This window comes from Anser anser (genome assembly GCF_964211835.1).
Source record: "Anser anser genome assembly, chromosome: 26".
Lineage (NCBI taxonomy): Eukaryota > Metazoa > Chordata > Aves > Anseriformes > Anatidae > Anser > Anser anser.
In genome coordinates, this window is record NC_139747.1 from 5,931,795 (window position 1) to 5,947,986 (window position 16,192).

Below are 16,192 nucleotides of genomic sequence, written 5' to 3' on the forward strand. Positions count from 1 at the left end.
TGTCACAGCTGGAGGGACCATGGCAGGGCAGAGTTTTGGGACTATTTTTTCACTTGGGTTTGCTCTCACAGCTGCTGTGTGGGTGAGGTTGGCCTCCTGTCAGCACCTGCTGTGTTTGTGGCTTGGGAAGCCGTTTATGAAGAGACTTAAATTCACCTCCCATCCTGGGCCAACTAAGTGCATGCTGCAGCTTCCATGTGGAAAGAGGAGTGGGATGAGAATAAGTGCCTCCATCTGGGCTCCATCCTACCCATGCTGGAGGCCACATGCGTGCTAAGGGCGGCGAGCAGGTGCTACAAAATCAGGATTTACCCCCACTTCTGCTACTTTGTGCCTGCACAGGTACCCGCAGCAAAACCCTGCTCGCTTTTTCCCCCTTTTGTTTTTGCTCTGGTTGCTTTGGAGATAAACCCCTAGTTTTGGGGGTTTGCACAGCACAGGCGGCTCTTCTCCATTGTGCAGCACGGCCAGGCTCTCCCTGCCACAAAGGGCTTCTCATCTCTGCCAGCCCTTGAAGATGCTGCTGGAATATAAATAATAACCCCCCCCCCTTCCTGCCTGCTTTTGCGATGTCAGTGTTTTCCGCTAGCCGGATGGCTCGTGAACTTCTCATATTTTACATACAAGTCAAAAAAAAACAACAGAAAAAAAAATATTACAATGTTGCAGTTGTGAAGAGCTGCTTGTTTTGCTAAACCAGCTGTTTAGATTATTTCTTTGGTTCGGGGTTTTTAATTTTTTCCCCCAGTGTGGGCTGTTTCTACTCAAATTCCTTAAAAAGGAAAAAAGGCCCAGAGAAGCCACAAAGCACTGGGAAAGGTCAAGAGCAGACAAAGGCGCCGCTGCACTTCTGGAATACTCAATGCCTCTGTGCCTCCCCGAGCTCTCCACACAGTGGCGTGGGGCACACAGCAGGATGGGACCCCAGGAGCAGAGGCTGAGCAGTGTTTTGGAGGTAACCCCCATCCTGTGCTGCAACATCTGCTTCGATGCTCATTTTTATTATTAATAATTTTTATTTTTTATTTCCTCTTAAATCCCCATCTCGTGGGTGGTTTTGGATCCAGGCAGGATCCCACAGCTGTGGACAGGATGCTGGCCTGGCTGTGCTGACAGCACACAGCCCCGCACCGTCCCAGAAACAGAAGGGCATGGTATGGTGCGTGCATGGATGTGACACAATATCACAGCGTTTGGGGCATTTTAAGGGTGAATGCTCTTTAGCTCTTTAGGCTCTTTCAGCTCTTTAGGCTGCGTGGAGAAGCCTGGAAAAGGTCCCCAGGGAGTTCCGCGCGGAGCTGGAGCTGATCATGGGAGCGTCTCCAAGTTGGGTGCTTGGGATGGGGCATCCTCTGGGAACCCGGGCGTGGTACCCGGGATGCGGCATCCTCTGGGAACGCAGTCCCTGGGCGCACGCGGGAGCTCCTTCGGGAGCCCGGTCCCCGCCACCCCCGGGGCTCCCCGTCCCGCGTCCAACCCCCTGCTGGAGCCGGGCTGCCCGTGGGGCCCGGGCACGGAGTCCGAGCCGCGACGGCGGCGTCCTGCGTGGTCCCGGCCGTGGCGCTGGGGTCGGGGCGCCCCCGGCTCCCGCTCCCGCCCCCTGCCTCGCCCCGCCCCGCCCCGCCCGGCCCCGCCGAGGGGCGGCCGCACGCGGTGGCGGAGCGGTGGCGGAGCGGCGCGGAGCGGGGCCGGGTGAGTGCGGGCGGGCCGGGGCGGCCGCCATCCCGCTCCGTCCCCGTCCCCAGCGCAGCGGGAGGGTGCCCCGGAGGCGGCCCCGCAGCCCCAGCCGCGGCCGGGCGGCTCCCCCCAGCCCGGGGTCTGGCCCCCCACGCCCGGGGGTGGCACCGCTCCGTCCCGGGCTTCGCCCTCTCTTTCGGAGCCCGCTGCTCTTTGCGGGCCGGGAGGGAGCCGCGGGCGGCCGCAGGGCCCCCGCACCTGGGCACGACGCCTCCCAGCACAGGCCCGTGGCTGCGACCGCCCCCAGCTCCTTCCTTGCGGCCCCCAAGGAGCCGTTGAGGGCTGCTGGCTTTGCTTGGGGGCCTGACCTGCTGCGCACGGGCAGGGGGTCCCCTGGCTCATCCCCTGGCTCGTCCCCGTGCCCCAAGCACGCCCGCAGTCTGGGTGGCATCGCCCGCTGGCAGCTCTGCCGCCGCTCACCGCTCACCTCCTTTCCCTTCGCAGGACGGAGCTGAACAATTGGGCTGGCGAACAATAGCAGCGCTGGAAAACAATGGAGCCGCTGCACCTTCACGCTTAGCACGGCCACTCGGAAGAAATCCCAGCTCAGAAACAGGGCCTGGGCCAGAGCCGTCCCTGCGCCGTCACCGCTGCGCGAGCAAAGCACAGCCAGGATCTGCCAGGACGGGGTGAGAGCGTGCAGCCACTGCGCGGCACGGAGCGAGGCCCTCTTAGAGGCTCCCCGTGCCTACAAGGGAATTGTTGTCGCCTCCGGATACTGCTTTGCCTCTTTGCCTCTGATTGCATCGGGATCGCTGGATGCACTGTTGGGCTGGTTGAAACCCGCCCCACGATGCCCTGGGCAGGGTTTGGGCAGGAGAAGCATCCCCGGGGAGTGGGATATTCCCACAATCCCTCACACGGCTGGGGGAGGACTCAGCCGTGCCGAAACCGCTCTCCCACTCTGGAGCATCCGTGGCAGTGAGCTATGGGAAGGGGTCAAGAAAACAGACCCAGGAAACACATCCTTCATTGGAGGAGCAGGGCTGCGCCATCTCTCTCTCACTGAAAAATGCAATCATTAATTGTTTTTCTATTTTTCCCCCCCTTTTTTTTTGCTGACTTTGAGCTGGGCATCTCTCCAGGAGCTCTGCAGAAGCAGGCACTCAATCCTGCTCCACGCTGTGGAGCAGATGGGGCTGTGGGGATCAGGGAAAAGACCTTAGGAAGGTTATTTGGGGGGGGGGGGGGGCATGTTTGGGTTTGAAAGCAATGGTGACGGTAGCTGATGGGTCACAGCTGAAGGCAAAGAGTGCTAAGTCCTCCTGCCGCTGCAGCAGGGAGCATTGATTTGATTAATTTAAAGTATTGATACAGCCCTCGGGCTGCTCTGCAAGCCAGTGATGAAATCTCAGCCCATGACAGACATGAAGGAAATGCATCAAAACGGGAAATCAATGCATGGGGATGCCTGGAAATTCTGACCATGCCAAGCTGCAGAGGTTGAGCAACCAGCTGGGCAATTTGCATGCTTCCAGCTATTTAATTCTGGTGATTTCCAGCGCTGTTACGTTTGCCAAAGCCATAGCAGAAAATCTGTCAGTCGTTGTTCGGGGATCTCCGTTGGCTGCCACGCTGCTCCATGCACAGCCTGATGCTCTCGAGAGCCAAAAAAGGAAGAATCTGCCCTGTTCCTGGCTGCTCGGAAGGGGATGTGATAACGGAGGTGAAGGTGGTAGCGCCGGCTGGGCTGCAAGGTGGTAAACAGGAAACCCAGCTCCTCAGCGCCAGCATTCAGGGCACAAACCTGCTTTTTGGGGCTCCCCTTCTGCTTCAGAATGCCTGGATTTTACCTCAATAGGGTAAAATGGGTTTGGCATCACCCCTTCTTATCAGCATGATACTAGGAGTGAAACTCCCTCCTGTTAGAGCAGGCTCCACCCCTTGCTCAGCTGCAATGCAAAGGGGTTTTTTGGCCACTTTTTTTGGCAACACTTTTGCATGACCCAAGCAAGCAGCCGTGTAATTTAATCCTTCCTTAGTGGTAATTTCCACCGAGTCTTCATCTGGTTTCAGAGGACACCCGTGAGCAAGACATCAACACCAGTCCATGTATCGCAGCTGCTTGTGCTCTGCATAAACCCCAAATGTGGGTGCCGTGCAGATGCTGTGCTGGGATTTATCACAAGAACATCAGCATTCCTGCAAAAGCAGGCTGCAAAATCCCCTCCCTATATAATTTTTAACATGTACATAGGGTTATTAAATTCTTTGCCTATTCCTGGTAAGACCAGTGAACAGTGTGGATGGGGAAAAGGCACTCTGGGCATGCATCTGCAGCTGGGCTTTGCCTTGAGACAGCTTGGGGCAGCACCGCAACTCTTCAGAAGCTTTGTCAGGAAGCGCACAGCTTTGTCAGCTTTTCCGCTGTGAGGCGTGAGCTCTGCAGGCGGGTTTCTCTTCTGCTTTCTGCGGAGAGAGCAGGAGCATGGGGCCAGGCTCGTCCTGCCCTTCCCCACGTTTCTGTCAGCTTAAATGTGTGGCTCTTTTCTGCGTTGAAGCACAAAGCAGAATATTTCTCCTGTTGCATACAGTTTATTTGCTGTAAGCAAGTATACGCAGCTCTGGGGTAGGAAGCAGGAATTGCTGCTGCACTTATGTTTTTGGGTTTACTGCCTTCCTCTGACACAGGTTTTGCAATATGGCCTTGGTTGAGTCATTTATCTCTCTGGACATCGTTGTGGTTTTTCTGCAGTAAAACGGTTCTGTTTCCTGGGGCTTTGGGAGTGTGCAGGGGCTGTGAAGTGCTGGGCAATGCAGGAAGTGGAGAAAACTGCAGTTTGTGCATCAAATGCTCTTTTTTTTGCTTTCTGTATGAGGGAAGGGAGAGGAGTGCATGTAGAGACCTCAGTGACATTAGAGACCATCTGTACATGGATTTGCACAAACACACAGGAAAAACCACGACCTCAAAAGCCCCTGCTCATAGCCTAAAATCGTCCCATAGCTGCACTTCAAATTCTCTTAAGTGCTGGTTTTGCAAAGTACTCCAAGCAAATGGGTGATCCTGAGTGTTTCACCCAAATCATTTGATTGTGGTCTGCAGCACTTTAAAGGCCAGGCCACTTCAAAGGTCAGACAGTTGGGACGGTTTCTGAGTGTTTGTATGAGAGAGATGGGGATATTTTGGCACTGGAGGGAATGCAAGAAAAGTCAATGAACATTGTATATTAAAAAAAAAAAAAGAAAAAAAGAAACCATCACAGGAGCGAGGACACACTGCTTTTGAAAGTCAGCCAGCCTTCGTGCATGTTGCCTGATTTTTGGGGCAGTGCAAGCAGGCACTGAGTTGAATCCAGACCTACCTGTCCAGAGCTCTGTAACAAAATTATAAAAGAAATGGAGAAAAGCAGCAAATTCCACTTATAACATTTTGACCTAGGTCTTGTATAGCTGTGACAGTCTGTGGATGGAGGCTGCTCAAAATGCAAATGTTAGAGTAAGCGTATCTCTGCCAGTATTAAATTTTCAGTGAGTTTACAACGGTTCTCACCTTATCTGATTTCCCCTCCTGCTGCCCTACCCAGCAGTTTAGCTGGAGGAGCAGCATTTAATTTTGCCCATGTCTGCAGCTGCTGTGCCAGAGCCTAAGAGCTCTTACAAATCCAAATAAATTTCTGTTTCCCATTTGCCATGAGCGCGTATCAGAGATGCGATAACACAGGCTGACACCACTGCTTTTGTCTCTTTGCCATTCAGTTCTCATGAAAGAGGAGCGTGAGGATGGATTACGGCAGCTGCGAATACCTGGTCCCTTGTGGAAAAGACAAATACATCTCCAAGTAAGATGCTCATTGGAGCTGTAATGCAAAAATACGTGTGATGCTGCTAGGTGGGCAGTTATTTGCAAAATTCCCAGGGGTTTTGCCTTTTAGGGAGAGTGGTCAACCCGGCTCAAATGGGTCGTTTCAGCTGTGTTGGCCTCACCTTCTGTTTTTTAATATGATTCGTCTGGATTTGGAAACAAAAAAACATTCTGGGGCAGGAAATGGCAACTTCTTTTTAAAACAAAAGTGCTAGAGAGGGTTATTAAAATGATTTTTATTTTTTTTCTTAGGAACATGCCCAGCTGTTCTAAAACCATTCAGTTTTGCTCAAACAGAATTCCTGCTGAAATATGCTTTGTGCTGAAGAAGTCCTGAGCAGCTCTAGCTCAGTCATTGCTCTTCTATGCTTTGGTAAAGAAGCAATCAATTCCTAAGTTTCAAGTACGAGGTGATAGAGCATATGTGGGATATTTCCCTCTTTTTTCTTTCTCATAACTTCAAATCCTGGTGATTTGTGCTTCTTTTTGCTGATCCAATGATACTGAGCACCCTTAAACTCAATCAGTCAGGCCAGCTAAATTAATGACTGCCTTATGCTATCAGTCACTGTTTCCCAGTGATACACAGCTGTACTTAAACATCCTGTTTTTGTTTTTAATTATTATTATTATTATCATCATCACAGTAATTATCATTATTGTTATCATTATATATCTGCAGCTGGAGCAGGCTCAGACTTTTAATTTGAACACGAGGTTGGGGTCTGACGCCATGAGCCAAATTGATGGACTTGTGATAACTTGTGACTCCAGCGTGACCCCAAGTCTTAGGAACTCCTAAATTTTTCTTTTTCAGCCTTGCTTTCTTTTTGGCCTTGTGACCGACTCCACTGAGGTTTTCTTATGTCTTTTTGCGAGCCTGGAGAAGAGCATGGTTATGAGGGATCTTGTCCTCAAAACCATGGTTGCCGGTGGCCAGAGGGATGTGGTTGAACCCACAGCAGATATCCCCAATAAAGGAGTTCTAGAGGCAGTGAAATACCCAAATTTGCCCGAAATGAAGCCTTCACACCTGCTTTTCCCCTCCTCTTCTCAGCACCTCTCTTCTTTTTCTTGCAGAAATGAGCTGCTGCTGCACTTGAAGACATACAACATCTACTATGAAGGGCAGAATTTGCAGCTGCGGCACCGGGAGGTAAGGAACTGGGGCCGGCACCGAGCAGGGGTGTATCTCTGGCAGGAGAGGCTCAATGACGAAATGAGAATGTCTGGTTCGATTCAGATTTGCAAGGTCCAAAAAGTGCGTGTTAGCAACATTCCTTGATACTTGCTTATCATATATGGGTACACCAAAGCAACTGAAGACCCAAACCCCATAACTCTCCCACAGAATCACAGAATGGTTGAAGTTGGAAGGGACCCCTGGGTCCATCTGGGCCCACCCAGCTCCAGCAGGGCTACCCAGAGCCCTGCACCACATCCAGCTGGGTGCGAAGAGACAGAGGAGGAGGCTCTGGCACCTCTCTGGGGACCTGTGCCAGGGCTCTGGCATCCTCCCAGCATGGATGCGCTTCGTGCTGCTCAGGGGGAGCCTCCCAGGCTCCAACTTGTGCCCAGCGCTGCTGGGCCTGGCACTGGGCACCACTGGAAGGAGCCTGGCTCCATCCCCTCCACACCTTCCTGCGGGTACGGATGGACATAGACTCTCAAAGGACAGAGCTCGAGTCCTTCCACCAGCTTGGCTGCTGGTTTGCTGGACACTCTCCAGTGTGGCCATGCTCTCTTGCACTGGGGAGCCCAGAACTGGATACAGTTCTCCAGGTGTGGCCTCCCCAGAGCTGAGCAGAGGAGCAGGATCACCTCCCTTGACCTGCTGGTGACACTTTGCCTACTGCAGCCCAGGACACTGTTAGTTTCTGTTGTGGTCGGGGCATGTTGCTGGCTCGTGTTGAACTTGGTGTCCTCCAGGATCCCAGTGCCTTCTCTGCAGTGCTGCTTTCCAGCCGGGTGCTCCCAGCTTACCCTGGTGCCTCTGGTTGTTCCTCCCCAGGGGCAGGACATTTCAGTTCCCCTTGGTGAACCTCAGCAGGTTCCTTCAGGCCATTTCTCCAGCCTCTCTGGGTTCCCCTTGGCAGCAGCACAGCCCTCTGGTGCATTAACCACTCCTCCCACTGTGGGACCAGCAGTGGACTTGCTGAGGGCACGCTCTGCCCTGTCATGCAGCTCATTCTTGAAGCTGTTGAACAGGATGGGACCCACGACTGACCCCTGGGGTACACTGCTGGTGACTGGCCTCCAACTGGGCTTGGCACCACTGACCACCACCCTCTGGCCGTTCAGTCTCTTTATAACCCACCTCCCATCCATGTTCACACTGTTCCTCCCCAGTGCATCCTTTAGGATTTGTGTGGGTGGCCAGAGTGATGCCCATCTCTCTGCTCTGTGCAGGAGGAAGGCGAGCTCATTGTTGAGGGGCTGCTGAACATCTCGTGGGGTTTGCGGCGGCCCATCCGCCTGCAGATGCAGGATGACAACCAGCGCATCCGCCCACCGCCCTCCTCCTCCTCCTGGCACTCGGGCTGCAACCTGGGAGCGCATGGGTGAGTGCAGGAAAAAGAGAGGTCCCAGGCTGTGCTTTGCAGCCATTGCCTGGGTGCAATCACAATTACCGTGTCTGGAAGGATTTGGCCACACGGTAACGGTTGGGTGGCTGTAATAAAGGAGGACATCATTTCTCCTAATGAAGATGAGACCTGAGGGCTGTTAATATTTGCATTTCATCCACGCAGCCTAATAACTGTGTTCACCAATGAGTCTGTGGTGGCCAAGGAGGTCTTTTTCAGGCTGTGTTCAGTCATTGCTTTGTGCAGGAAAACTCCTTTTATTCCAACATGCAATGCCCAGAGAGGGCAGGTCCAAAGTAAAGCAACTGGGTTTCACTCTGTAAGGACCCCTATTGCAAATCAAGAAGACCCCTTTGCCATCAAGAAGATCCTTCCAAAATAGCCTCAGTTTTAACTTTAATACAAAACAAGATTAATGCTGAATTTTAATCTGGACACAAGTAATTTCTCCAGGACAGTGATTTTTGACCTGTGCTCTGCAGACGCCCGTGGGACCCTGGGGCTGCATGATGGTCACTTAAGAAGTGACTAAGAGCAGCATGTCTGTGGGTTTTTCTGCATGCTTTTCACTCATCACTTAGACATCTACAAGTGGAAAAAAAAATGTGCAGGATCCAGGATTTTTAGTGGAAATATATTGTGCAGAGACCCTGCAGGAGGTTAGCCGGTGCTTTGCAACGTTCCAGATCTGTAAGAAGGGGGTGGCTGCACTGCCGGACCTGTCCTGATCTAAGCATCAGCCTGGTGTAGTCGGGTGCACCCAGTCTCCCCACTGCCCCCAGTTTTGGGGATGCTCTGGTCTGGCTGGGGGGCAAAGCCATGAGAAGGGCAGGTTGAAACTGCAAAGCTGGTGGGAAAACCGCATTCTCCAGTTGTGGATGGATTCATGGAGTATTTTACCTTCCCTCCTGACAACATAGCAACATGGGGCTTGGAGGGAAAATTATTATGGTTTTAATTCCTTTGCAACTGCCTGGTAATGATGCACCTCCTTTTCTTTTTTTTTTTTTTTCCGAGGTTGGTGCTGAAGCCCAGCACCTTGCCAGACATCCAGGTTACAGATGTGGATGCCACAATGAACGCGGAGGGCACCGGCAGCAGCACTGGTGAGACGGAGATGGATTTAGCTGCACCACTGCGAGCAGTGCCATGCTCTGCACCAGCTTCCTTACATTCCAGTTATATCTGTAAAAGTATAAAATTGGCATTTCTTTTGGTAGAAGTCAGTGTCCCTGCCTCTCTAGGTTAGCTCAAGCCATTTCCTAAGTGCTTATATTTAATTGCAGTGACCTGAAACCCTTCCTAAGAGCTTGCTCAGGGAAATGTCCATGGTGGATGTGTTGGAGAGGAGTGTGGAAAGAAATAGGGGGATGAAGAAAAAGGCCTATTGGGATTGTAGGGAAAAGGATGTTGCTGCTTCCCCTTCCTGGCAGTTCTGCTTTTATGGAGGAATAATAGGTGCTGTTGTGAAGTGTCGTTACCATGGGGAAGTCAACAGTTCTGCAAAGTTTTTTCCCTCCCCATCGCGTTGCTGCATGCACTGAGGTCAGGTTCTAGGGCCTTTCCTCTGCCTGCCCCAGCAGTTCCTTAATCCCACTGGGACCCAGATTCCTCACCCTGGCACCAGCTTTGCTCTTCATTTTTGCAAGCGGCAGCAGTGAATGGGAAACCAGGGTTCCCACCAGGAAAACCTGCCTTACACCTTTTCTCATTCAATCAGGGCATTTTGCACGTGTTCCTTGCTATTTTTTTTTAATGCTGTTAAGGAAAGGCACCCTGGAGGCTGATAAGAGCCGGATAATCCTTTTGGCTTTGGGCTTTGCTGTTCATCCGCTTCCCAGTCGGGAAGGAACTGGGCCCTTGCATTGCTCACAGATCTGTGAAACTACTTGCACAGCCCTCTGTCCTCCCGCTTCCTCTTCCTCATTTTGATCTTCCCATGCACGACTCTTTTGTGTTTTTTTTTTGCCCTAGAGACGTGTTACAGATTGGTGGGCGATAACCGCAACGCACTGACATATAGAAATAACCCAGGCACTATTTTGGCTGGGCATATGACGTGGATCATATGCCAGTGCACAGAAAGAAGTCTTTATTTTATTTTCTCCAAAAGTCTGCAAAATCAGTGCATAATGTGTGTGCATGGCTCCTTGTGAGTGCTTAGTCACTGGCATGCATCTGGAACACAAGAGATTTTCTTGGTGCAGACATGCTTTGAATTAAAACATCAGCTTGAGTTGGAGAGGTTCATTAAAAATGGATGAACGGCGAGTTTATAATAATCTGGACCCAGGCCAGTCTTCATGCCGAGATCTGAAGCATTGGCCTCATTTTCCTGCTCTCATTAAGGGAAAAGAAAGAAAAAAAAAAAGTTAAATTATGGAAAAGCGAGTAAGATGCTCAAGTTCCCAGGAGATGAGGTTTTATCCAGGTAGCAGCATGGATGTATGCAGTAATTGTGAATTAACAGCCTCCTTTTGGGGCAAGTAAACCAGTGGTCTGGGCCGATGGATGTCCTGGGCAAGAGATCAGGGAGGGTTGTCTGTTTATGTTTTTGGGGTATTGTGGCTTGCAACGGCTATTTTGCATCAGGGAAATGTTGGACCAGGACCCCGCTGGTTACCGGTTGCCCCAAAGCAGAGCAAGGAAGTGATTTCTGCCCCAGCCACTCTACTGTCACTGGCAAGCGTCTGTCCATCCATACCTTTAACCCCATCCTGGCTTTTCCAGGTGCTGTGAGGCTGCAGCCAGAGGAGCCGCCGCAGCTGCTGCGGACACGGAGCGATGTGGGCGTGCGTCGCCGGGGCAGCGCCCGCACCCCCAGCGAGCAGCGGCGCATCCGCCGCCACCGCTTCTCCATCAACGGGCACTTCTACAACCACAAGGCGAGCCCCGGCTCCCGCCCCTGGCACCGGGGTGGGGTGGGGATGGGTGGTGGAAGCTGCTCCGGGGGCAAAGGATGGGGGTTTTGGTGCTCATGGGGGTGAAATGAACGTTGTGCCCCTTAGACATCAGTGTTCACACCGGCGTACGGCTCCGTCACCAATGTCCGGATAAACAGCACGATGACGACCCCGCAGGTCCTCAAGCTGCTGCTCAACAAGTTCAAGGCAAGCTGGGGTGATCCTTGGGCTGCTCTGCACCAGATGTAATGGGGAGCTTAGTTTCCATGGATATAAAATGTAATGGGGGAGCAAAATGATGTTTATTTTCTTGGTTTGAAAAAAATCAAAATGTAATGTTTCTTTACATCTGTGCTCAGATCGAGAACTCAGCGGAGGAGTTCGCGCTGTACATTGTCCACACCAGTGGAGGTGAGGCTGCAGGAAAGGCCCAGCTCTGGGATGGCCAAGCCTGCTGGTGGCCTTGGTGGTGTAAAACTGGTGCTTTTGTCGTTACAGAAAAGCAGAAGCTGAGGGCCACTGATTACCCCCTGATCGCCCGCATCCTGCAGGGCCCCTGCGAGCAGGTCTCCAAGGTCTTCCTCATGGAGAAGGACCAGGTGGAGGAAGTCACCTATGATGTGAGTTTTACATTGTGGCAAGCTTTCTGCTATCGGATGTCCCTGGTGTTTGCACATTCTGGCAACTCAGGGTGAGCACCCCCAAAAGGACTGGGGTGCAAAAGTTGCTTTGCAGAAACCGCAGCCTCTCTGCATGCACCCTTTACTTCCCACATCTGGGTGCAGGAGCACACATGCTCCTGGGGTTTAAAGCATTGCAGGTGACCAAGGGGCTGCTTTCTGAAATGCTGTTAGCTTTGCGAAGCTTCCTGCCAATGTGGCCCTGTTCTGTACCATTCATTTGCATGAGGGAGGAGAAAGCCTCCCAGTTCCTTCCACCCATCTGCAATGTTTTGTGCCACTTTTAAAGCTTTCTCATGTGGAAAACCTTGTTCTGTGCTTAAAGAGCAACTGAGAGCAAAAGGACCCCACTGTAATTGTGAAGATGTATTAATGTCAGTGGGAAATGTTGCAATCAAGGCTGCCACAGGTACTGATCCAATTCCTGTGTTTCCATCACTTGACATTATAGAAGGATGGGGCGCACTCCAGCATTTTCAAAGTGGCAAAAATTTCCTGGAAAGAGTTAAATTCAGAGCTCAAAATCTCTCTGGGTGCTTAAACAAAGGACACAAGTATCTAGGGAAAAATGCTGAGCAGGAGACTAACTCCTGTCTGCAGGGGGATACAAAACTACCCACCTTTTGCATGGACACCAGCATCTGCTGTGCCTCCATCTGTCTCCTGCCTTTTCAGCCCTTCCAAATCTCCCTGCTGCACATCTTTTAGCACAATTGATATTTTTTTTCCAGCTGAGGAAAGTGCTGCTCATGGGAAACAGCTCTGCTGTGCCATCTGCTGGCTTGCTCGTGCCCCTGCTGTGGCTTTGTTCCTAAATCAGGGCACAGCTGAGGTGCTTTGGGGTACATTTGGGCTTAAATAGCACTTAATGAACTGTTGGGCAATGCGCATGTCACTCCCAGGATGTGAAGGATCCTGGTCTTGGTTGAAAAAATTAGGTGGACGTTTATCTGCACATCTCTCCTCTGTAGGTGGCTCAGTACATCAAATTTGAGATGCCTGTCCTCAGGAGCTTCATTCAGAAGCTGGAGGAGGAGGAGGATCGTGAAGTGAAGAAGCTGATGCGCAAGTATGCATACACGTACTCAGCATCTCACTGCTGAGCACTGGCACGTCAAGGGAAGATGCTGAGCTTACAGGACATTTGGGGGGGGGGTGGGGAGAGGGCTCAGCTGCAGTAATTAGATGCCAAAGATTCATTTGAACAGCCTTGCGAGACAGGCATCCCTAATGCATGCATGAGACATTGCTTTTTGCGTTATCCAGGGCTTTCTTAGTAATTTGGATTAAGAGCCCATCTTGCTGCTTCTGCTGCTAAAACCTTGGTGCGGAGCCACAAGTCCTCCCACCAGCACAAAACCCCTTCCCTGCCCAGCTGCCAAAAATGCTGCACTGGAGCCTGTCCCTAAGATAGCCTTGGGCTCCCGAAACAACATGGTCCCCTGGGGCAGAGTTTGACTGCAGTCTGTGCACATCCCATGAGATGCTCTGGGCTCCTTTCCAGTGATGAATTTATCCTAACCCCAAAATTTCTGACCTCTGATCAAGCAGACACAGTGGGGAGCTTGGAAACATTGAGCATTTCTGCAAGGCTCTGCTCTCTTTGCTTTTTCCTTTGCCTTTCCAGATACTCCATCCTCCGGCTGATGATTGAACAAAGGCTGGAAGAGATCTCTGAAGGGCCAGCAAGGCTGTGAAGCAGTTTGCAGCACTGCGCCTTGCTTACAATGCAAGAGGTTTGCATGAAGGACATCCTGTACTGAACCCTAAATGCTCATTGCTCTGGGAGCGGACCCACCTGCCTGGACTGCTCCGTCTTCGAGCCAACCCAGCCTCCTGCGTCAGGCAGAGCAGTTCAGACAGCTTTGATGCATCTATTGCCATGTCTGGATGTCACCCAAAAAATTCAAGCTCATGGGGTGCCGGCACACTCAGGGTAGCCCCGTCCCGTGCACGGGGCTTGGCAGCTTCTTTGCAGCATCCTCAGACAGCTCCTTCTCTGCAAATGCTTTTTCTGCTCCTTTCTGTACACAGAGAGCCAGGTGCAGGGCGCTGGCCAGCAGCAACACAATTGGCTTCGGCTGAAACCTCAAATGCCTGTAAACCCCAGCTAAAAAAAAGAAGAGATTCAGGAGAAGGGCAAAGCCGCTGAATATGGGGACGAGAGGGGCTGCAAGTGTTCAAGAGCAATAACTTCAGCTCCGTTTGGCGATGCTCTCTTCCATGGTTTGCATGCGCAGTGCCTGGAGGAGGCCAAATAGCACAAATAATTCCTCTCAGATTTTTTTTTTTTAAAGCACATTTCTATTGCAATAATTCACAGGTGATGGGAAGGTTTTGTACATCCCTAAAGGACCTCTGAGAATTGCTTTCTTCTGCTTTTGCCATTGAAAGCAAAACAGGATTGAATGTTGGACTTACAGTGAAAGAGTTATTCTGCTGTGTTTCTCCCTTAAACCTGCATCACGTTGCCTAACCCCCCCCTCTTTCTAATTTGCACTAATTTTACTGTGGGATTTAAAAAAAGAAACAACACACCTGATGTCAAACCTCCTGGTAGATATAACATGCCAAATACTGCTCACAGGAGCCGCTCATGGTAATGAGCTGCTCCTGAGGGATGCTGTAAGGAAACTGGAGCAGCACAGGAACAGATCATCTGTGAACTCTCCTCATCTCATTCTTTTGGGGGGATTTTGCGTGTTTGTGCATTGCTGGTGTTGAAACTGAGTCTGGGGGATGTTTCTGCTTGTGTGTGAGGATGGCAGGAGGGGGGGAGAGACAAAAATAGTTTTGTTTTGCAAGGCAAATGCCTCTCTCCTTCAACGCTATACCAGCAATATCAATTTTATACCTCGATGTGAACTAAAACTCTGATTTTGTCCCTTAGTTTTTTTACGATATATCTTTGTAACTTTTTTTAATGGTACCTTTTACACCTTTAACACATGTTACAAAAAGTATTGTCCAGTGACAAAAGCGTTTCATGTATTTGGAGGACAACTGTGGCATTGCTTCATTTATTAACAAGAAAAAAAGTCTGTAGCAACTTAATACCGTGTGGAAGCACATGAGTTAGAACCCGTTTTGTTCAAAATAAAGCACTTTGTGGATAGAAACGCTACTGAGAAATAGGCTCTTCACATGAGCTGTTTTTTCCTAGGTGCTATGAGAGAGAAAAGCAAAACTCTGCCAGCATGAGGGCTGAGGTGTTTCCTAAGGAGAAGCATCCTGTGTTGCAGATTTGGAGACTCGCAACCCAATCACCAGGGTGATTTTTGTGAGAATTTGCTGCTGTGAGGTTTATCTGGCCCTTAAGCAGACTGTTTATCCCCATGCATCATGGTTAGCGTGCTCGATCCTCTGGGTATTTCTCTTCCAGAACATAAAAGTCATGTCTGGAAGGAAACTTGTGCGTTGATTGGGCTTGTTTTAAACCCAGTGAATTTTTCAACCTGATGCATTTTGTTTTTTCTCCTTCATGACGCTGAGCTTGCTGGAAGCCACCGTCTCATGTTAGCCAGCCCAGTGAAATTTATCCCTCCCCGTGCAGGAGGGGAAACGTGTGACGTTGGCCCTTGTTGTCGATGTTTTATCAGCTGGGAAAAGCCCAGTGTGAGTTGAGCCCCGCGCGTGCAGACGGGAAGAGGCAGTTCCAGCGCGGCCACGGAGGCACGGTAAGGGCAGCTCATAGCCATGTGGCATGGCAGAGCGGGATAAGAGGATAAGATGTAGTGTGGATGGAGCAGTGAAAACTGCAGGTTTGCAGCATGCACCAGAGCTGGGGGTCGGGATGGGGAGAGCAGCCCAGGGAGGCATTGCACCCTGCCTGGGCACTTCGGCACCAGGGTTTTCGCTGGGATTTGATCCATGAATGTGGGTGCTGCAGGGAAAAAGGGGAGGGAAATAGGAAGGAAAAGAGTAGTCTTAATTTTTGTGGGGCTTTGCTGCTCAGGTTTGCTGCATTTCCAGCCTCACTGCTCCAGTAGCAGTGATGCAGCTGCAAACATCTGGAATGGGGACATGCACCTATCCTGGCTTTCTTTATAGCAAAAAAAAAAAAATAAAATCTGGTATTACGATCTTTGGAGGAGCATGCCCTCTTAACAGTGGAAAAGTTGGCAAATTTAACTAATTAAGCCCTTTTTTTGGAAGTTCTGTGTTTGCACTGCCTCCCATGTGTCAGGCTTGGGGGGGGGGGGGGGGCGGAGGGGTCACGCCTGGCACCTTCTACCAGGGGAAATGCTGACGCAGGGATGCTCTGCCGCCTTTCATTCAGCCAGGGCACCCAGCCACGGGGCTCTGCCTTTTCAAAAGGCTTTTGTCGACACGGCTCAGTGATGGCTCAGCAGCTTCGGCACAATCAGCCTGTTTGCTCAGCCGGAGGGGCGGCGGGGGAGTACAGGGGAGTCCTCACCATGCTGCCACGCTGCTTTTCGCTGGGTCACAAAAATGAAGGTGCAGCTTCTCTCAGGAGCTCAG

The 16,192-nt window shown here is 51.2% G+C and overlaps 1 protein-coding gene across 1 annotated transcript; it reads left to right on the plus strand.

Annotated features, from left to right (window-relative positions):
- Positions 1-1,542: 1,542 nt before the first annotated feature.
- On the plus strand, positions 1,543-14,842 carry RASSF2 (Ras association domain family member 2). Its single transcript, XM_083811789.1, has 12 exons — positions 1,543-1,692; positions 2,182-2,366; positions 5,437-5,519; positions 6,623-6,698; positions 7,952-8,103; positions 9,145-9,233; positions 10,858-11,012; positions 11,136-11,237; positions 11,390-11,441; positions 11,529-11,650; positions 12,682-12,779; positions 13,338-14,842. The coding sequence occupies exons 3-12, from the start codon at positions 5,461-5,463 to the stop codon at positions 13,405-13,407; spliced, it is 975 nt and encodes a 324-aa protein (XP_083667915.1). The 5' UTR covers positions 1,543-1,692; positions 2,182-2,366; positions 5,437-5,460; the 3' UTR covers positions 13,408-14,842.
- The last annotated feature ends 1,350 nt before the right edge of the window (positions 14,843-16,192 follow it).

Excerpts from the sequence above, each read along its gene's own strand:
- RASSF2 (XM_083811789.1), top strand. The coding sequence starts at position 5,461 with ATGGATTACGGCAGCTGCGAATACCTGGTCCCTTGTGGAAAAGACAAA. Across the intron at positions 6,699-7,951 it reads TGCAGCTGCGGCACCGGGAG|GAGGAAGGCGAGCTCATTGT; the intron begins GTAAGGAACTGG and ends TGCTCTGTGCAG. Across the intron at positions 11,238-11,389 it reads TGCTGCTCAACAAGTTCAAG|ATCGAGAACTCAGCGGAGGA; the intron begins GCAAGCTGGGGT and ends ATCTGTGCTCAG.